At 44.0% G+C, this 23,361-nt stretch overlaps 1 protein-coding gene across 2 annotated transcripts in view; it reads right to left on the minus strand.

The window, feature by feature from the left end:
- Nucleotides 1–234: 234 nt before the first annotated feature.
- efcab2 (EF-hand calcium binding domain 2) overlaps nt 235–23,361 on the minus strand; it is a 71,561-nt gene continuing 48,434 nt past the window's right edge. For both annotated transcript variants that reach the window (XM_033025890.1, XM_033025888.1), the window contains one exon: nt 235–503. In XM_033025890.1, the coding sequence (XP_032881781.1) occupies nt 408–503 (96 nt within the window). In that variant the 3' untranslated portion in view covers nt 235–407. The remainder of the gene's footprint in view (nt 504–23,361) is intronic.

The raw sequence follows: 23,361 nt of genomic DNA on the forward strand, positions 1-23,361 counted from the left end.
GGGTTGGGTGTATTTTCTGCTGAAATATTGGAGTTGTGTTAGATTGTGCCTTCCCAGGTCAGTTTGACATGGTGTCTGTGGACGTCAGCTGTGGTCAAGGGCTTTGACTAGGGTGGAAGGTGATTTTCAGATGTTGTTTTGTCTATAAGCGGCAAGGCATGATGTCCCATAGAGGCATGGTCAGGAATGCAGCAGTGAGGTGTGGTGATTCCATAAATATAGTTGAAGGCAAAATAGGTCAGATAAACTTTACTTTCTTTAAGGTTGAGTTATCCGACCAAATACATTTGTTTGAAATCTTGCTTTTTCAGGAGTAGATTTGTCATTGATTTGTGCTGAAAAATAGTTCCAAACAAAATTGCCAGTTGTTGTGAAGTCCAACTGTGTTCAATAGTCTTCCACTGTCATCAGTGCTGCAAAGTCTTTGTACAGGATGACATTTTTTTCTGGATCCACGGCAGCTGACAACATCTCTTCCATCTCCTCTTGTGTAAATGGCTCCCCTTTGAAATGAAGGAATAACACAATCATTTCCTTTCTCGTTCTAGCTGTGGAATTTTTGTTTAAAATTGTGACTTTCACAAGAGTTTCCTAAGTCAGCCAATCACCAGTATAAACCTCAAGGCTTATTGTATCAGTTCAAAAATTTAGATGTATGTGGTTGGCTGTACGGGAAACCTGCAGTTTCAGAAGCAGTTATACAATGCGGAAACAGGCACTTGTTCCATTCCCACACCATCCCTTGTCCCTCGGATCCACGTTAAATCTATCCCCTTTCACCTTAAAACAGTGCCCTATAATTTTGCTGTAGTCAGAATACAAAAATAATGGCATACAGATACCCACTTAATCTGTGAAACCAAATATGAATTTGAAAGCCAGGCAAAGTCAAAATGGAGTTAAAACATCATTTTGTCTGCATAGTACTTGGACCTACAAATGTTGCATGATAAATAAGCCTGGTCATGTGACTGGTGTTTCAGTGGAAGAGAATTTTCGGGATGGTGATCACTATTCCATAAGTCTTAAGATTGTTTTGAATGGGGAGAAGTCTGCACCTAATTTAGAGTAAGGCAAATTACAACATTATTAATCAGGAGCTCAGGAGGATATATGGGGAGCAGTTGTTATTGGGTAAGTCCACATCTGACCGGTAGAAGTCATTTAAGCAAAATTGATCAAAATTCAGGACTAGCACATTCCAGTAAGGAGAAAGGATAATGATGGCAAAATAAGGGAAACCTGGAGGTTGTAAATTTGGTGACAAAGGAAAACGAAGAATTTGCAAGGTTTAAGAAGATGAAATCAAACAGGGCCTTTGTGGAATATAAAGCAAGGAGGAATAAACTCAAACAGGCGATTAGAAGGGCCAAAGGGGCTTCCAAATGGCTTTGGCAACTCTGATTAAAGAAAATCCCAAGGCTTTATATATCTTCATTAAAAACAAGAGGGTAACTTGGGTGAAGGTAGGACCTCCCAAGAATAAAGGAAGGAATTTGTGATTGGATCAGTGGATGTAGGCGAGGTACTAAACAAGTATTTTGCATCTGTCTTCACCAAGGAAAAGGACACAGAGGACTGAGATCAAGAGGGAGGTGTTGGGGATCTTAAAGAGTATTATGGTGGATAGATCCCCATGCTTGATGGGATCTATCCCAGGTTATTGAGAGAGGCAAGAGAGGAGATTGTAAGACGATTAAAAGATATCTGCATCTTCTCCAGCCACAAGTGAAGTCCTGGAAGACTGGAGAGTAGCTAACGTTGTTCCTTTATTTAAGAAGTGAAGTAGAGAGAATCCAGGAAATAATACGGCGATGAGCCTCACATCAGTGGTAGGGAAGGTATTGGAGAGGCATCTTAGGGATGGAATTTACTCCCATTTGGAAGAGAATGGGTTAGAACATACAACAGTACAGCACAGGAATAGGCTCTTTGGCCTACAACGTTTGTGCCGAACATAATGCTAATCTAAACTGCTCTCATCTGCATGCACATAATCCATATTCTTTACATTTCTGTGTGCCTACCTAAAAGCCTTTTAAATACCACTGACGTATCTGTCTCAATCACCATCCCTGGTAGCTTTTCACTGTACCTCGGTACACGTGACAATAAACTAAACTAAAAAAAACTCACCTCTCTCTATATAAAAAACATGTCCCGCACATCTCCATCAAATTTGTCTATGCTCTCATAATTTCATATACTGTACTTACATAGAAACATAGAAAATAGGTGCAGGAGGAGGCAGTTCAGCCCTTCGAGCCAGCACCGCCATTCATTATGATCATGGCTGATCGTCCCCTATCAATAACCCGTGCCTGCCTTCTCCCCATATCCCTTGACTCCACTAGCGTCTAGAGCTCTATCTACCTCTCTCTTAAATTCATCCAGCGATTTGGCCTCCACTGCACTCTGTGGCAGGGAATTCCATAAATTCACAACACTCTGGGTGAAAAAGTTTTTTCTCACCTCAGTCTTAAATGACCTCCCTTTATTCTGACTGTGGCCCCTGGTTCTGGACTCACCCAACGTTGGGAACATTTTTCCTGCATCTAGCTTGTCCAGTCCTTTTATATGTTTATATGTTTCTATAAGATCCCCCTCATCCTTCTAAACTCCAGTGAATACAAGCCTAGTCTTTTCAATCTTTCTTCATATGACAGTCCCGCCATCCCAGGGATCAATCTCGTGAACCTACGCTGCACTGCCTCAATCACAAGGATGTCCTTCCTCAAATTAGGAGACCAAAACTGTGCACAATACTCCAGATGTGGTCTCACCAGAGCCCTATACAACTGCAGAAGAACCTCTGTACTCCTATATTGAAATCCTCTTGTTATGAAGGCCAACATTCCATTAGCTTTCTTCTCTGCCAGCTGTACCTGTAAGCCAACTTTCAGTGACCGGTGTACAAGAACGCCCAGGTCTCGCTGCACCTCCCCCTTACCTAACCTAACCCCATTGAGATAATAATCTGCCCCCTTGTTTTTGCCACCAAAGTGGATAACCTCACATTTATCTATATTATACTGCATCTGCCATGCATCTGCCCACTCACTCAACCCGTCCAAGTCGTCCTGCATCCTCCTAACATCCTCTTCACAGTTCACACTGCCACCCAGCTTTGTGTTATCCGCAAACTTGCTAGTGTTGCTCCTAATTCCCTCTTCCAAATCATTAATATATATGGTAAACAGTTGCGGCCCCAACACTGAGCCTTGCGGCACTCCACTCGCCACTGCCTGCCATTCTGAAAAGGACCCGTTCACTCCTACTCTTTGCTTCCGGTCTGCCAACCAATTTTCTATCCATGTCAACACCCTAACCCCAATACCATGTGCTCTAATTTTAGTCACCAGTCTCCCGTGCGGGACCTTATCAAAGGCTTTCTGAAAGTCTAGATACACTACATCCACTAGCACCCCTTCATCCATTTTACTTGTCACATCCTGAAAAAATTCCAGAAGATTAGTCAAGCATGATTTCCCTTTCATAAATCCATGTTGACTTGGACTAATCCTTTTACTGCTATCCAAATGCCCCATTATTACCTCTTTAATAATTGACTCTAGCATCTTTCCCACCACCAAAGTCAGGCTAACTGGTCTGTAATTCCCCATTTTCTCTCTCACTCCTTTCTTGAAAAGTGGGATAACATTAGTTATCCTCCAATCCTCAGGAAATGATCCTGAATCTATTGAACATTGGAAAATGATCACCAATGCGTCCACTATTTCTAGAGCCATCTCCCTGAGGACCCTGGGATGCAGACCATCAGGCCCAGGGAATTTATCATCCTTCAGTCCCATTAGCCTACCCAATGCTATTTCTCGCCTAATGAAAATTTCTTTCAGTTCCTCTACCCCCTTAGATCCTCTGTCCTCCAGTACATCTGGGAGATTGTTTGTGTCTTCCTTAGTGAAGACAGATCCGAAGTACCTATTCAACTCTGCCATTTCCTTGTTGCCCATAATAATTTCACCCGTGTCTGCCTTCAAGGGACGCACATTTGACTTTGCTACTCTTTTTCCCTTAACATATCTAAAGAAGCTTTTACTGTCCTTCTTTATATTCCTGGCCAGCTTCCTTTCGTACTTCATCTTTTCAGCCTGTATTGCCCGTTTTGTTTCCTTCTGTCGAGTCTTCCCTCAACCTCCAATGTTCCAGAGAAAACAATCAAATTTTATCCATCCTCTCTTTGTAGCTGAAACCCTCTAATCCAGGTAGCATTCTGCTAAATCCTTCCTGTAATGGAGCGACCAGAAATACTCCAAATGTGGCCAAACCAGTCTTCATGAGCTGCATCATGACTTCCTGACTCTTATACTAAATGCCCCTAGCAATGAAGGGCAGCATACTATATATATGCCATCTTTACATCCCTATCTACTTGTGTTATTTAGGGACGGTCAAGCATGGCCTTGTAGGTGGCAATTCGTGCCTTACTAACATGTATTTTAAGGATGTAATGATGGTGATCGATGAGGGTAGGGATGTGGATGGTATTCGCATGGAGTTTAGTAAGACATTTGATAAAGTCCGCCATGTAAACTGATACAGAGGATTAAGATGCACCAGATTTAAAGTGACTTGGTCGTATGGATTCATAATGGGGCTTACTAAAAAGCTGTCAAAGTGTGCAGCTGGGTATAGATCAGCTATACAAAAGGACAAAGAAATACAGATAGTGTTTAATCCCAGCAAGTGTGAGGTGCTGCACTTTAGAAGGTTAAATGTAAGTAAGTTTATTGGCCAAGTATTCACATACAAGGAATTTGCCTTGGTGCTCCGCCCACAAGTAAACATAGAAACATAGAAAATAGGTGCAGGAGTAGGCCATTCGGCCCTTCGAGCCTGCACCGCCATTCAATATGATCATAGCTGATCATTCAACTCAGTATCCCGTACCTGCCTTCTCTCCATACCCCCCCGATCCCTTTAGCCACAAGGGCCACATCTAACTCCCTCTTAAATATAGCCAATGAACTGGCCTCAACTACCTTCTGTGGCAGAGAGTTCCAGAGATTCAGCACTCTCTGTGTGAAAAATGTTTTTCTCATCTCGGTCCTGAAGGATTTCCCCTCTATCCTTAAGCTGTGACCTCTTGTCCTGGACTTCCCCAACATCGGGAACAATCTTCCTGCATCTAGTCTGTCCAACCCCTTAAGAATTTTGTAGGTTTCTATAAGATCCCCCCTCAATCTCCTAAATTCTAGCGAGTACAAGCCGAGTCTATCCAGTCTTTCTTCATATGAAAGTCCTGACATCCCAGGAATCAGTCTGGTGAACCTTCTCTGCACTCCCTCTATGGCAATAATGTCCTTCCTCAGATTTGGAGACCAAAACTGTACGCAATACTCCAGGTGTGGTCTCACCAAGACCATGTACAACTGCAGTAGAACCTCCCTGCTCCTATACTCAAATCCTTTTGCTATGAATGCTAACATACCATTCGCTTTCTTCACTGCCTGCTGCACCTGCATGCCTACTTTCAATGACTGGTGTACCATGACACCCAGGTCTCGTTGCATCTCCCCTTTTCCTAATCGGTCACCATTTAGATAATAGTCTGCTTTCCTGTTTTTGCCACAAAAGTGGATAACCTCACATTTATCCACATTATACTGCATCTGCCATGCATTTGCCCACTCACCCAGCCTATCCAAGTCACCTTGCAGCCTCCTAGCATCCTCCTCACAGCTAACACTGCCCCCCAGCTTAGTGTCATCCGCAAACTTGGAGATGTTGCATTCAATTCCCTCGTCCAAATCATTAATATATATTGTAAATAGCTGAGGTCCCAGCATTGAGCCTTGCGGTACCCCACTAGTCACTGCCTGCCATTCTGAAAATGACCCTACTCCTACTCTTTGCTTCCTGTTTGCCAACCAGTTCTCTATCCACATCAATACTGAACCCCCAATACCATGTGCTTTAAGTTTGTATACTAATCTCTTATGTGGGACCTTGTCGAAAGCCTTCTGAAAGTCCAGAAATAACACATCCACTGGTTCTCCCCTATCCACTCTACTAGTTACATCCTCAAAAAATTCTATAAGATTTGTCAGACATGATTTACCTTTCGTAAATCCATGCTGACTTTGTCCAATGATTTCACCACTTTCCAAATGTGCTGCTATCCCGTCTTTAATAACTGACTCTAGCAGTTTCCCCACTACCGATGTTAGACTAACTGGTCTGTAATTCCCTGTTTTCTCTCTCCCTCCCTTTTTAAAAAGTGGGGTTACATTAGCTACCCTCCAATCCTCAGGAACTACTCCAGAATCTAAAGAGTTTTGAAAAATTATCACTAATGCATCCACTATTTCTGGAGCTACTTCCTTAAGTACTCTGGGATGCAGCCTATCTGGCCCTAGGGATTTATCGGCCTTTAATCCATTCAATTTACCTAACACCACTTCTCGGCTAACCTGAATTTCACTCAGTTCCTCCATCTCCTTTGACCCGCGGTCCCCTGCTATTTCCGGCAGATTATTTATGTCTTCCTTAGTGAAGACGGAACCAAAGTAGTTATTCAATTGGTCTGCCATGTCCTTGTTCCCCATGATCAATTCACCTGTTTCTGACTGCAAACATTCGTTTTAACTAATCTCTTTCTCTTCACATATCACTACCTTCCCTGATTTATTCTTTTGCCAAACTGGGATGAACAATTGTTGTAGTTCATCCATGCAGTCTTTAAATGCCTTCCTTTGCATATCCATCGTCAACCCTTTAAGAATTAATTGCCAGTCAATCTTTGCCAATTCAAGTCTCATACCCTCAAAGTTACCTTTCTTTAAGTTCAGAACCATTGTTTCTGAATTAACAATGTCACTCTCCATCCTAATGAAGAACTCAACCATATTATGGTCACTCTTGCCCAAGGGGCCACGCACAACAAGACTGCTAACTAACCCTTCCTCATTACTCAATACCCAGTCTAGAATAGCCTGCTCTCTCGTTGGTTCCTCTACATGTTGGTTTAGAAAACTATCCCGCATACATTCCTAGAAATCGTCTTCCTCAGCACCCCTGCCAATTTGATTCACCCAATCTATATGTAGATTGAAGTCACACATTATAACTGTTTTACCTTTGTTGCACGCATTTCTAATTTCCTGTTTGATGCCATCCCCAACTTCACTACTACTGTTAGGTGGCCTGTACACAACACCCACTAGCGTTTTCTGCCCCTTAGTGTTTCGCAGCTCTACCCATATTGATTCCACATCCTCCAAGCTAATGTCCTTCCTTTCCATTGCGTTAATCTCCTCTCTAACCAGCAACCAAGTAACAACATGACGTACAATGACAGTTACGAATGACTCAGAAAACACTAAACATTATTAATAATAAACCATTAATGATAAAACACCATTGATCAAGCATGTGAAACAACAAAATACCAGATCAAAAGGAGGCTACAGATTTTTGGCTGTTGAGTAGAGCAACTACTCGTGGATAAAAACTGTTTTTATATCTGGCTGTGGCAGCTTTGACAGTCCGGAGTCACCTTCCAGAGCGAAGTGATCCAAAGAGTTTGTGGCCAGGGTGAGAAGGGTCAGAGGTGATCTTGCCCGCTCGCTTCCTGGGCCTTGCAGTGTACAGTTCATCAATGGAGGGAAGGTTGCAGCCAATAACCTTCTCTGCTGATCAGACGATTCGCTGCAGCCTCCAGGTGTCTTGCTTGGTGGCTGAGCCAAACCAGACCATGATGGAGAAGGTGAGGACAGACTCTACGATGGCCGTGTAGAATTGGACCATCATTGCCTGTGGCAGATTGTGCTTCCTCAGCTGCCGCAGGAAGTACATCCTCTGTTGTGCCTTTTTGACTGTGGAGTCGATGGTAGTCCCCCACTTAAGGTCCTTGGAGATGATGGTTCCCAGCAACTTAAAAGACTCCACAGATGTGACTGTGGTGTTGTTGATGGTGAGTGGGGTGGGGGGAAGGGGAGCTCTCCTAAAGTCTACAATCAATTCCACTGCCCTAAGAGCATTGAGCTCTAGGTTGTTGCAACGGCACCAGGACACCAGCTGTGACACTTCCTGTCTGTAGGCAGTAATGGGAAAATATACAACTAATGGCAAGACCTTTAACGCACTGATGTAAGTGGTAGAGATAGAGTGGTAAAGAGTGGTCAACAGCCAAAAATCTGTAGCCTCCCTTTGATCTGGTATTTTGTTGGTTCACATGCTTGATCAATGGTGTTTTATCATTAATGTCTTATTATTACTAATGTTTAGTGTTTTCTGAGTCATTCGTAACTGTCACTGTATGTCATGTTGTTACTTGTGGGTGGAGCAACAAGGCAAATTCCTTGTATATGAATACTTGGCCAATAAACTTACTTACTTAGTTACTTACTTACTTAAAGAAGGCATATGGTATGTTTGTCTTCATTTTTTGAGGCATTGAGTATAAGATCAGGAAGTCATGATGCAACTTTATATGGCTTTGGTCAGGCCGCATTGTGTGCAGTTCTAGTCACCCCACAATACAGCAAGGATGTGGAAGCTTTGGATAGGATGCACAAGAGGGTTACCAGAATTATGCCTGGATTAGAAAGTATTAGCTACGAGGAGAAGGGTCTCGACCAGAAATGTCGCTTTCACTCCATAGATGCTGCCTCACCCGCTGAGTTTCTCCATCTTTTTTGTCTAGCTACAAGGAGAGGTTTGGACAGACCTGGATTGTTTTCTCAGGAATGTTGGAAGTTGAGGGGAGATCTGATATAAGTATATACCTTCATCCTAGATTTTCCACAAAATAAAATTTCTGTACACATCTGCCCTGGCAAGATCCCTCAGGGATCATAGTGGTTTCAATCCAACCACTTCACACTCTTTTAAGCACCAGAAACAGGCTACAACCTTTCCTCATTCGATAATCCACTAATTCCAGGTATTGGTCTTGCAAACCTTCTCTGAACTGTTGTCAATGCATTTACATTCTTCCTTCAATTAGGAAACCAACCCTGTGCACTGTACTGCATGGAGTCTCATAAATGCCCTATGTAATTGAAGTATAATCTCCCACTTTTTTATATTAAATTCTCCTCTCAAAAAAAACATAGTTAGCTTTACCTTCTGTTATATTCCGGATGGCAGAATGAATACCAACTTACACGCTGATTGCCTGGATCACGAGAGAGAGATTTATTACCCAACATTCCCTGCTTATATTGAGCACCAGCTCATTAACATATACATGAATATGTATGAATACATTATCCTGCTCTCCTTTTTTTAAGTATTAAATCTAAGTACTCAGTTACAATTTTGTTGTTGTGATATTTGATTTATACCAGTATTTATGAAATCTTAAATGATAAACATAATATATTTATTTTACATTTCTACACATTTTTGTTTTACTTGTGCAGTGAGTTATTTAACTTACTAACCTAACCTGACTACTGGTTTACGGATACTGCCTGATTGTCTAACAGTATCAGGTGTAACAGGTTTAGGTGTTGACTCAACTGTTGGCTCGTTTGGCTCTGTTTTAGTACCCTGACTTTGACCAGAGGAATCTGTTTCTTTGTCTGTACTAACTAAACTTTGTGTTTCAATCACAGTGGTCTCTTCCAACTCACTTTCAGATAAAAACTCAGGGATTTGGTCTTCATGCTCAGTTTTTGGTTCATCTTTGGCTGAAATCATTTGATCAACATGAACACTTTTGATCCTATCTCCAACTTCAACTAAGTGTCTTTTTGTTCCACACACTTCCACTATTTTCCCAAAATCCCAGCAGACCTTTCCACCACAGTGTTGGAGGCTGGATGGTATGGGGGAACAAGTGTGTGTTTTACATCATTCCGCTGCATGAACTCTTTGAACCGTTCTGAACGAAACTGAGGCCCGTTATCAGAAACAAGTTCTTCCGGTAAACCATGGCATGCAAAAATTGATCTCAATTCATCTATACTCAGTAGTAGTGCTTGACCCCATATGTTTAACCTCAATCCATTTGGAATGACTATCTACTAGTACCAGAAAGTGATCATTACCCTGTTCACAAAGATATATTTGAACTCTCTGAAAAGGCCTACTTGGCCATGACCAGGGTTGCAGTGGTGTTTTTGGTGGTTTACTCCAGCAATTTTGGCAGACGCTACATTTGCTCACCAGTGACTCGATATCACTGTCAATACCAGGCCAATACACAAAACTTCTGGCAATTGACTTCATGCTTACCATGCTAGGATGTTCGGCATGAAGTTCATTCATAATTTTGTTTCTCAAAGACTCTGGTACAACCACTCTGTAACCCCACTTAATGCATCCCTGCTCACATGATAATTCATGGCGTCGATTATGGAAAGGCTTCAGCTCTGAGGTCAGAACTGAGTTCAATCCACTATCGATTTCAGTCCAACCGTTCAATGTCTGTTCATCACTTCAGCACAGTGTCTATCTCTGTTTCTGCTGCAATTTCTGTTGCAGTCACTGTAAAGTCTTCATCTACAACTTGCAGTGTGTAGATTGAGTTCTCACTTCCCACGTCAGAGTTCACATGGGGCAACCGGGACAACGCATCTGCAACTGCGTTGCACTTGGAGCTTCTGTACTAAACCTTGTAGTCATACTGGGACAGCAAAATTGCCCAGCGCTGCATCCTTGATGCCGCCATGGAAGGTATAGCTGACTTGGGACCAAGTATCACTAGAAGTGGCTTATGATCAGTCACTAGGGTGAATGGTCTGCCGAGAAGAAACTGATGGAATGTCTTGATTCCGAACACAATGCTGAGTGCTTCCTTTTCGTTCACTCGGTGATAGGGTGCAGGGTGCGAAGGCAATAGGCTTTTCCTGTCACCACATAGTCGAACAGTTTTGTCGGCCTTGTGTATGGCCACAATTGGCGTTGCCCAATTACTCTGGTCTGTTTTGACGAGTACTCCATTCCGCTCTAACCTGTCGAGTTCTTCCTCCACTCGTTGCTTTAGTGCATATGGTACAGGTCTTGGTCGACAATACACAGGTCTCACATCTCGCTTAAGTAGAAGGTGTGCAGAGTACCATGTTATTCCCATGTAACTGTCAGCAAATATGTTTGCATGTTTGCTTATGATGTTTTCAAGACGCGATTTGGACAAATCGATGCTGAAAATGTTATTCCAGTCTAACTCTATTCTACTTAGCCAATCGTTTCCAAGGAGGGCCGGTTTATTTCTGTAGCTGGCCACTATGATGGGCAGTGTTACTGACTGACCATTATGCTGAACTTTACAGTTCATTTGTCCACATGACTCCAAAACTTCGCCCGAGTAGGTTCTCAGCTTGACCTTACTCTCAAACAATGGTATCTGTGGGAATTTTGTTTCGTACAGGTCTCTGCTCATGACCGAACAATCTGCTGCCATGTCAATACACCTATCGATTAACTGTTCATTTATCAATAGTTTTGTTCGAAAATCCTTGCCTTGGCTGGTTGTAGGCTTATCGATGTTGGTTGCATAAATGGTGTACAACCCAAGTTCATTTCCACCTGGGTTCACCTCCAAGTTGTGAACTCCTCTCTAGTGTTGTTGCTTGATTCCCATAGATTGTTGGTTTCCTGGTTTAAGCATGACCCGACATGCTGAGGTGATATGGCCTTTCTTCTGGCAGTTATAGCACTTGGCCATTTTGAACTGACAAAATTGGGATGAGTGATTACCGTTGCAACGATAACAACTGGCTGAACTCGGCTCCACACCATACTTTGGTTTTGGTTTAGCGCCTCTTGGTTTGGGCATAGGCACTGCCTTGTGACTGTAAACGGCCAGCAGTCTTTGATGCCATCTCCATTGTGGTAACAATCTTGCATGCTTTCTCGAATGTACGATCTGGAGTGTTCATGAGTTTGCACTGAATTTGTTCATCCACTAGACCACAAACAAATTTGTTGTGCAGTGCGCATTCGAGAAAGGGTCCAAAGTTACAGTGCAAAGTTAAATTTCAAGGAACAATATAATCATTGATTGTCTCATCCTGCTTCTGGTTTCTAGTGCCAAATTTATAGCTTTCTGCAATTTCCAGAAGCTTTGTGTTGAAATGCTCCTCCAACTTCTTCATAATGTCATTGAATTGCAGGTCTTCTATCTCCTATCGAAAAGACAGACAGGTGGGCAGAGGGGGTGGGGTTGCCCTGTTGGTGAGGAATGAAATTCAGTCCCTTTCAAGGGGTGACATTGAAACAGGAGATGTGGAGTCAGTATGGATATAACTAAGGAATTGTAAGGGTAAAAATACCCTAATGAGACTAATCTACAGGCCCCCAAACAGTAGCCTGGACATAGGGCGCAAGTTGAATCAAGAGTTAAAATTTGCATGTAGCAAAAGTAATGCTGTGGTTGTTAGGGGAGATTTCAACATGCAGGTAGACTGGTAAAATCAGGTTGGTACTGGACCCCAAGAAAGGGACTTTGTAGAGTGCCATCGTGATGGATTCTTTGAACAGCTTGCATTGGAGCCTACCAGGGAGAAGGCAATTCTGGATTTAGAGTTATGTAATAAACCGGATTTGATAAAGGACCTCGAGGTTACTGACCATCAGGAGGCAGTGACCATAACATGGTCAGGTTTCATCTACAATTGGAGAGGGAGAAGAGTAGATCAGAGGTGTCAGTGTTGCAGTTGAATAAAGGGGACTATGGGGCCATGAGGGAGCAACTGGCTAAAATTGACTGGAAAGGTACACTAGCAGGGATGACAGTGGAACAAAAATGGCAGGTGTTTCTAGGAATAATACAGAAGGTGCAGGATCAGTTCATTCCTAGGAGGAAGAAAGATTCCAAGGGGAGAAAGGGACGACCATGGCTGACAAGGGATGTCAGGGACAGTATAAAAATTAAAGCGAAGAAGAACATAGCAAAGGTACACAAAATTGCTGGAGAAACTCAGCGGGTGCAGCAGCATCTATGGAGCGAAAGAAATAGGCGACGTTTCGGGCCGAAACCCTTCTTCAGACTGATGGGGGGGAGAAGGAAGGAAAAGGGGAGGAGGAGGAGCCCGAGGGCGGGCGGATGGGAGGGTGGGAGGAGACAGCTAGAGGGTTAAGGAAGGGGAGGAGACAGCAAGGACTAGCAAAATTGGGAGAATTCAATGTTAATGCCATCCGGACGCAAGGTCCCCAGGCGGAATATGAGGTGCAGTTCCTGCAATTTCCGCTGTTGCTCACTCTGGCAATGGAGGAGACCCAGGACAGAGAGGTCGGATTGGGAATGGGAGGGGGAGTTGAAGTGCTGAGCCACCGGGAGGTCAGGTTGGTTATTGCGGACTGAGCGGAGGTGTTCGGTGAAATGATCGCCCAACCTCCGCTTAGTCTCCCCGATGTAAATCAGCTGACATCTAGAGCAGCGGATGCAGTAGATGAGGTTGGAGGCGATACAGGTGAACCTTTGTCGCACCTGGAACGACTGCTTGGGTCCTTGAATGGAGTCGAGGGGGGAGGTGAAGGGACAGGTGTTGCATTTCTTGCGGTTGCAACGGAAAGTGCCCGGGGAGGGGGTGGTGCGGGAGGGAAGGGAAGAATTGACGAGGGAGTTGCAGAGGGAGCGGTCTTTGCGGAAGGCAGACATGGGGGGAGATGGGAAGATGTGGCGAGTGGTGGGGTCACGTTGGAGGTGGCGGAAATGGCGGAGGATTATGTGTTGTATTTGCCGGCTGGTGGGGTGAAAGGTGAGGACCAGATGGACTCTGCCCTTGTTGCGAGTGCGGGGATGGGGAGAGAGAGCAGTGTTACGGGGTATGGATGAGACCCTGGTGTGAGCTTCATCTATGGTGGCGGAGGGGAATCCCCTTTCTCTGAAGAACGAGGACATTTCCGATGCCCTGGTATGGAATGTCTCATCCTGGGAACAGATGCGGCGTAGGCGGTGGAATTGGGAGTAGGGGATGGAGTCTTTACAAGGGGCAGGGTGGGAAGACGTGTAGTCCAGATAGCCATGTGAGTCAGTGGGTTTGTAATGTATGTCAGTCAGGAGTCTGTCCCCTGCGATGGAGATGGTGAGGTCAAGGAATGGTAGGGAAGTGTCGGAAATGGTCCAGGTGTATTGGAGTGCCGGATGGAACATAGCAAAGATGAGCGGGAAGCAAGAGGATTGGGTAATGTTTAAAGAACAACAGAAGATAATCAAAAAGACAATACGGGGAGAAAAGATGAGGAACGAATATAAAGCAGGATAGTAAAAGCTTCTTTCGGTATGTGAAGAGAAAAAAAATAGTTAAGACCAAAGTTGGACCCTTGAAGACCGAAAAAGGTGAATTTATTATGGGGAACAAGGAAATGGCAGATGAGTTGAACAGGTACTTTGGATCCGTCTTCACTAAGGAGGACACAAACAATCTTCCTGATATAGTAGTGGCCAGAGGTTCTGGGGTGACAGAGGATCTGAAGGAAATCCACATTAGGCAGGAAATGGTTGGATAGACTGATGGGACTGAAGGCTGATAAATCCCCAGGGCCTGATGGTCTGCATCCCAGGGTACTTAAGGAAGTGGCTCTAGAAATCGTGGATGCATTGGTGATAATTTTCCAATGTTCTATAGACTCAGGATCAGTTCCTGTGGATTGGAGGATAGCTAATGGTATCCCACTTTTTAAGAAAAGCGGGAGAGAGAAAACGGGGAATTATAGACCAGTTAGCCTGACATCAGTGGTGGGGAAGATGCTGGAGACAATTATAAAAGATGAGATAGCCGCACATTTGGATAGCAGTAGCAGGATCGGTCCGAGTCAGCATGGATTTACGAAGGGGAAATCATGCTTGACTAATCTGGAATTTTTTTAAGATGTAACTAGGAAAATGGACAAGGGAGAGCCATTGGATGTAGTGTACCTGGACTTTCAGAAAGCATTTGATAAGGTCCCACATAGGAGATTAGTGGGCAAAATTAGGGCACATGGTATTGGGGGTAGAGTGCTGACATGGATAGAGAAGTGGTTGGCAGACAGGAAACAAAGAGTAGGGATTAACGGGTCCCTTTCAGAATAGCAGGCAGTGACCTGTGGGGTACCGCAAGGCTCGGTGCTGGGACCGCAGCTATTTATAATATACATCAATGATTTGGATGAAGGGATTCAAAGTAACATTAGCAAATTTGCAGATGACACAAAGCTGGGTGGCAGTGTGAACTGTGGGGAGGATGCTATGAGAATGCAGGGTGACTTGGACAGGTTGGGGGAGTGGGCAGATGCATGTTAGATGAAGTTTAATGCGGATAAATGTGAGGTTATCCATTTTGGTAGCAAAAACAGGAAGGCAGCTTACTATCGAAATGGCATCGTTGGGAAAAGGGGAAGTACAATGGGATCTGGGGGTCCTTGTACGTCAGTCTATGAAAGTAAGCATGCAGGCACAGCAGGCAGTGAAGAAAGTGAATGGCATGTTGGCCTTTATAACCAGAGGAATCGAATATAGGAGCAAAGGCAAGGCAAGGCAAGTTTATTTGTATACAACCTTTCAACAACAAGGTAATTCAAAGTGCTTTACATAAAACATTATAAGCATTGGAAAGAAACACATATGAAATGACATTTAGATGTAAAACGATTATTAGATTATTCAGATAAAATAATTACAAAATTAAAAGCATAAAAACTAAATGCTGCCTCTCCATGTTTAGTTCTGACTCTGGGGACACAGAGCAGACCTGTCCCAGATGATCGGAGAGGTCTGGGTGGTTCGTAGCTAAGCAGAAGATCAGAAATGTATTTTGGCCCTAAACCATTCAGTGCTTTGTAAACCAACAGTAGTATTTTGAAATCAATTATTTGAAAGACAGGAAGCCAGTGTAAAGACCTCAGAACTGGAGTAATGTGATCTACTTTTTTGGTCTTAGTGAGGACTCGAGCAGCAGCGTTCTGAATTAACTGCAGCTGTCTGATTGACTTTTTAGGGAGACCTGTAAAGGCACTGTTACAGTAGTCGAGCCTGCTGAAGATAAATGCATGGACAAGTTTTTCCAAATCCTGCTGAGACATAAGTCCTTTAATCCTTGATATATTCTTCAGGTGATAGTAGGCTGACTTTATGACTGTTTTTATGTGGCTGTTGAAGTTCAGGTCTGAGTCCATGACTACTACTAAGTTTCTGGCTTGGTTTGTTGTTCTTAGCATTACCATTTGAAGCTGGGTGCTAACTTTTAATCGTTCTTCCTTGGCTCCAAAAACAATTATTTCAGTTTTTTCTTTGTTTAATTGGAGAAAATTCTGGTTCATCCAATCGTTGATTTGCTCAATGCATCTACTCAGTGCTTGTATTGGACTATAGTCTCCTGGTGATATTGTTATGTAGATTTGTGTGTCGTCTGCGTAACTATGGTAACATATTTTTATGTTTTTCATGATCTGAGCCAGTGGAAGCATGTAGATGTTAAACAGAAGAGGCCCCAGAATGGAGCCCTGGGAAACTCCACGTATAATTTTTACACGCTTAGATGTGTAATTGCCTATAGACACAAAGTAGTCCCTGTCCTTCAAGTAGGATTCAAACCATTTTAATGCTGTGCCCGAAAGTCCCACCCAGTTTTCCAGACGGTCTAGTAATATGTTGTGATCGACTGTGTCGAATGCAGCACTGAGATCTAGTAATACTAAGACTGAAATTTTGCCATTGTCTGTGTTTAAGTGAATGTCATTGAAGACCTTAACAAGAGCCATCTCGGTGCTGTGGTGTGGTCTAAATCCTGACTGGAAGACATCAAAACAGCTGTTCATTAACATGAAATTGTTCAGCTGCTTAAAAACAGCTTTTTCAATGATTTTACTGAGAAATGGGAGGTTTGATATTGGTCTATAATTGTTCAGTGGTGAAGTGTCTAAGTTTTTCTTTTTTAAGAGAGGCTTGATAACAGCAGTTTTCAGGGCCTGTGGGAAGAGGTCCTTCTGCAGTTGTACAGAGCCCTAGTGAGACCACACCTGGAGTATTGTGTGCAGTTTTGGTCCCCTAATTTGAGGAAGGACATTCTTGCTATTGAGGGAGTGCAGTGTAGGTTTACAAAGTTAATTCCCGGGATGGTGGGACTGTCATATGCTGAGAGAATGGAGCAGCTGGGCTTGTACACTCTGGAGTTTAGAAGGATGAGAGGAGATCTCATTCAAACATATAAGATTGTTAAGGGCTTGGACATGCTAGAGGCAGGAAACATGTTCCCGATGTTGGGGGAGTCCAGAACCAGGGGCCACAGTTTAAGAATAAGGAGTAAGCCATTTAGAAGGGAGACGAGGAAACACTTTTTCTCACAGAGAGTGGTGAGTCTGTGGAATTCTCTGCCTCAGAGGGCGGTGGAGGCAGGTTCTCTGAATGCTTTCAAGAGAGAGCTAGATAGGGCTCTTAAAACGGGTCAGGGGATATGGGGAGAAGGCAGGAACGGGGTACTGATTGTGGATGATCATCCATGATCACATTGAATGGCGGTGCTGGTTCGAAGGGCCAAATGGCCTACTCCTGCACCTATTGTCTATTATCTGTTGTCTTTTGCCTTTATGGGCGCAAGGAGGATCACGAGAGTGCCGTACACTTCAGGACCGATCTCCATGAGTAGATTTGCTTTCATGCGTTCGCTAACGGCCTTATTTGTTTCAGTCACTTCCTCTCCTTCACCACTAATCTCCATTATGTTGTTTGGCGTGAAAAACATGTTCGCTCTCAACATATAGGAGCTGAACGGCTCTCTACTCTTGTCGAAAGTGCCAAGGTTTCCGATGTAGCCCGTGGACGGGAGAGGAAGGGGGGGGGGGGAGGAGAGAGAGGGAGGGAGGGAGAGAGAGAGAGGGAGGGAAGGAGAGAGAGAGGGATAGAGGGGGAGAGGGAGGGAGAGAGGGGGGGAGAGGGGGGGAGAGGGGGAGGGGGGGGGGGAGGGAGGGAGGTGGGGGGGGGGGGGGGGGGGGGGGAGAGAGGGGGAGAGGGGGGGAGAGGGGGGGAGAGGGGGAGAGGGGGAGAGGGGGAGAGGGGGAGAGGGGGAGAGAGGGGGAGAGGGGGAGAGGGGGAGAGGGGGAGAGGGGGAGAGGGGGAGAGGGGGAGAGGGGAAGAGGGGAAGAGGGAGAGAGGGAGAGAGGGAGAGAGGGAGAGAGGGAGAGAGAGAGAGGGAGAGAGGGGCGGGGCAGGCACGGAGCGATCTGAGGACGGTGAAAAGCAGCGGTGGTCAGGATCAAATTCAATCCTCAACGTTGTGAGGCAGCAGCTCAACCAGCTACCACTGTGCCGCCAAAACGCTGTTTTGATTTTACAGAGATGAATAAACTGAACCTAAATGCTTGAGCTAAAGAATGACAGGTGATCTCATTGAAACATTCAAAATTCTCACTGTGTTTGACAGGGTAGAGCAGGCTTAATGTGTTCTCTGGCAGGGGTGTCTAGAACCAGAGGATGACACTCAAGATAAGGAGTCAACTATTATCTAGAGCTGAGAGTTTTTCCATCCAGTCTAGAGCTGAGAGTTTTTCCATCCAGTGGATCATATACCTTTGGAATTTTCTACCAAGAGGGTAATGAAGGCTTAATCAATGTGTATATTCAAGAGTAAGATTGACATTTTTTTAAATATTCAAGGAATCAAGGGATTTGGGTTAATGGAGAAAAGTGGCAATTAGGTCAAAAATTGGTGAAACAGGCATGAAGAGACCAGTGGCCTACTCTTGCTTTTCTCTCTTATGTCTGTACAATGTACAAATCTTGGTTGGCTTGGAAGAGCTGGGCTGAAGCGTCTGCTTCTGTGCTATATAACTCTACGACTCTACAATGGAGATTTGGGCCAAAGGGACTGTTTCTGTTTTGTATAACTCTATTATTCTAAATCCTGACTCATGGCAATGTCTTCTGTATTACCATAGAAAGCCACTCAGTGTATAGGCAATTAAAGGTGAGCAATAACTGCTGGTCTTACCAGAGGTGCCCAAGTACTGGGAATGAACTGTTGCTTTTAACTGAAGTTACGCTGAAGCTATGATAGGTGACCCTGATAAGAACCATGTGTCTACCCATCGCTATCTGAACTAAAAATGCCTAAATATAATTCAAGTACATGCAAATATTATTTGAACATTCATTCATATGTTGTAGACCAATTAACCACAATGATGATGCATCCTTACTAAACTGAATATGAAACTTGCAATCACATGGTGGCATTTATTTTCTTGAAATGTTTCACCACTAATGAATTGTTTTGAATTATAATTCAGTTAAGCAGGGTAGATAGTTTGCTCAAAAGTTCGCACAACAAAAATGGAAGTGATTGGTCAGTCTTTCATTGGTGCCAATGGTTGTTGACCTGAACTCCAAGAGAATTATTATCTTCTTTGTTTTTTAATGTGTCATGAGATCTTTTATATCCACCTGAATGGACTACCAGAGTAAGTACTTCATGTTAGGTATTCAATAGACAATAGGTTCAAGAAGGAACTGCAGATGCTGGAAAATCGAAGGTAGACAAAAGTGCTGGAGAAACTCAGCGGGTGCGACAGTATCTATAGAGCGAAGGAAATAGGCAGCGTTTCGGGCCGAAACCCTCCTTCAGACAGTCTGAAGAAAGATTTCGGCCCGAAACGTTGCCAATAGACAATACGTGCAGGAGTGGGCCATTTGGCACTTCAAGCCAGCACCGCCATTCAATGTGATCATGGCTGAATCAGTACCCCATTCCTGCCTTCTCCCCATATTCCCATCTTTAAGAGCTCTATCTAACACTTTCTTGAAAGCATCCAGAGAACCGGCCTCCATCGCCTTCTGAGGCAAAGAATTCCACAAACTCACAACTCTCTGTGTGAAAAAGTATTTCCTCATCCCCGTTCTAAATGGCTTACCCCTTATTCTCAAACTGTGGCCCCTGGTTCTGGACTCCCCAACTTCCTGGCCTGTACTTCTTTTTACTTTAATTTACAGTATATGGTCTAAAACAAACAGCACTTTCATAATCTGTCTGTGCACTTCTAACGAGTGCAGGCATGAGATATTCAGCATGTGCAAATGTCCTTTGCTTCTCTGGATTTTTTGTTTACTGTCGGTTTGAACATAAAGGAACCTTTGCAGCAGTACTTGCTATAATGTAAAGATTTGTGAGCTTTCAACTCAATGCATCTCCATATGTGACCAGTTACTCTCTTTTTGTACTGTCTTTATAGTCTCAATTTATTTGGATACCTGCTGATAAATTTGCTGAAACTTCTGTTCAAACTGTCATTGCAATAGATTAAAATCTTAAATTAAAATCTTAATTTGTATGCAAGGAATACAAAGGCTCAGATTTTTATTCGCTCCTTAATTATCGTTTATACATGTCATTTAATGCTCCCCTAAGCAATTGGCAAAGCAATTGTTTATCTGAATGATTGCTTTAGAGATTTGTACAGCACAGAAATTGGCCCTTTGACCCACTACAGCAATGCCAACCTATTTGTCTGCATTAGGTCTATATTCTGCAGTGCTTTGCATATTTAAATGCCTTTCATAATATCTCTTAAATGTAGTGATTTTATATGATTCCGCCACCTCCTCTGCAAGTGCGTTCCAGGTACCATAAGGTCATAAGTGATAGTAGTAGAATTAGGCCATTATGCCCATCAAGTCAACACCGCCATTCAATCATGGCTGATCTCTCTCCATCCTAACCCCATTCACCTGCCTTCTCCCCATAACCTTTGTCACCTACACTAATCAAGAATCTATCAATATCTGCCTTAAAAATATCCACTGACTTGGCCTCCACACCCACAGATTCACCACCCTCTGACTAAAAGTGATATCAACCACTCTCTGTGTAAAAAACTTTCCACTTAAATCCCTTTTGAAACTCCTTCCTCTCACAGTATATGTATGCCCTCTTGTTTTTGAACCTCTGAAAAAAGATTCTATCTACCCCACCTCAGCTTTTTATTATTTTACTTCACTGCTCAGCCTCCTTCACTTCAGGAAACACAAATCCATCCTATCCAATATCTCCCCAAAACTAAAATTCTCTAATCCTGACGGCATCCTGGTGCGCCTCCTTTGTACACTCTCCAGTGCAGCTACACCTATCCTTGAATGTGTTAACTGGAACTGCACACAATGTTCCAAAAGCCTTGACCTAGGTTTCAGCACCAACATCAGGATCCTTGACAATGACCCATATACTGTAGCCAGTAAGGATAGGTGACAAAACATTTGCCATAATAATTCCCAACACTGGTGCCCAGTTAGGCTGCATTCTAGGCACTCCTTATACATTCTTAGAACAGTCCTTATACATTCACAAATGTTCAGCAAATTCTCCTCTAACTCCATTAACAATTTTGCAGATAGCACCACATTAGTGAGGCAGATCTCAAACAATATCGAGGAGTATGGGAAGCAGACAGAACGCTTAGTAGCATGGCAACAACCTCTTCCTCAATGTCAGCAACTGGCCGTTGACTTCAGGAAGCGGAATGGAGTACATGCTTCAGTCTGCATCAATGGTGCTGAAGTAGAGATGGTCAAGAGCACGACAAGTTCCTAGATGCAAATATAATTAACTGTTTGTCCTAGCTCAACCACATTGACATATAGCCAGGGGAGCACACCAACACCGACAGGTGGGGCTAATGTAGATGGGTTGGTATGGGCAAGTTGGACCGAAGGGCCTGTTTCCATGTTGTATGACTAACACCTCTACTATTCCAGAGGGCGCAAGAAAATGGTATTAGTATTGGTTTATTATCGAGATACAATGCAAAACTTTGTGTGCTATTCATACTATACATGAATACATGTATAGCCCTTCACTATGGAAACGGGGGTCAAACAGGGATGCATCATCGCACCCACCCTGTTTGTCGTCTTCATTGCTGCCATACTTCACCTCATTGGTGAAGAGCTGCCACAGAGGATTCCAATCCTCTACAGAACTGACAGTAGGCTCTTCACCCTTAATGGGTTGAAGGCCAAGAGCAAAGTCAGTAACACTGCCATCATGGAGCTTCAGTATGCAGAAGACTGCGCCATTGCAGCACACTCTGCAGAAGACCTCCAGGGCATCCTGAATGCCTTTGCCAAGGCATACAGAGCGATGGGACGAGCTTTAAATGTCAAGAAGACCCAGGTCCTACATCAACCTCCACCCAACCAGCCGTCTACCCAGCCCACTATCAAAGTGGACAATACCACTCTTGAAAACGTTGACCACTTCCCCTACCTCGGCAGCATTCTTTCCTCAAAAACTGACTTCGACTCTGAGGTCAACCATCGCCTGAGGTCAACCTACGCCAGAGTCAGGAAAAGAGTCTTTGAAGACCGAGACCTAAAGGCCCAAACAAAACTGCTGGTCTACAGAGCCGTGGTCCTCTCCACCCTCTTGTATGGAGCCGAGTCATGGACCACCTACACCAGGCACCTGAGAGCCCTGGAACAATACCATCAAAGATCCTTACGAAAGATTCTGAGGATCAGCTGGGAGGACAAACGCACCAAGATCAGCAGTTTGGAGGAAGCCACATGACCAGCATCACCACCACAATAATGCAGCACCACCTTCGATGGACTGGCCATGCCATCCGCATGTCCAACACACGTCTCCCTAAACAAATCCTGTACTCTCATTTGAAGGAAGGTCGGCGAGCCCCCGGCGGGCAAAAGAAACACTTCAAGGATAACATCAAGAACAGTCTGAAAAAATTCCACATCACATCGAGCAACTGGGAGCACATTGCACTGGACATGCGCTCCTGGAGGGAAATCCGTGCAGGAAGGAGCTGCACGTCACAAAATGGAACTACGCCGTGTCACAGAGACAAAGCGACAGCACTGTAAGGATAGAGAGAAGGGGACTCGACGACTACCAACTACCGCCAGTCTCCACTGCCCACGTTGCACCAAGGTGTGTGGATCGCAGGTCGGCCTCTACAGACATCTGCAGACCCACAAGTAGACGACCCTATGGAGAGGAGAGGACAGACATACTCGTTTCGAGTGACCTCTGATGATGATGATGATGACAATCAAGCCATATATGAACAACAGGTAGTGTAAAGAGAAAAATAGCACAGTGCAGAATATGGTGCACAGCAATATAACATTACAATTACAGATAAAGTGCAAATATTTTAAAAGTCCAAGGTCCATGATACAGTAGGTTGGGAGATCGGGACTACACTCTAGCTTATGGGAGGATAATTCAGTGGTCTGATAACAGTGGGGAAGAAGGTGTTCCTTAATACATATTTTAAACTTCTGCCCAGTGGGAGAGATGGGAAGAGGAACATAGAAAATAGTTGTAGGAGAAGGCCATTCGGCTCTTCGAGCCAGCACCGCCATTCAATATGATCATGGATGATCATCCAAAATCAGTACCCCGTTCTGGCTTTTTCCCCATATCCCTTGATTCCCTTAGCCCTGAGATCTAAATCCAA

The sequence above is a fragment of the Amblyraja radiata genome, chromosome 8 (assembly GCF_010909765.2).
Source record: "Amblyraja radiata isolate CabotCenter1 chromosome 8, sAmbRad1.1.pri, whole genome shotgun sequence".
NCBI classification, from domain to species: Eukaryota; Metazoa; Chordata; class Chondrichthyes; order Rajiformes; family Rajidae; genus Amblyraja; species Amblyraja radiata.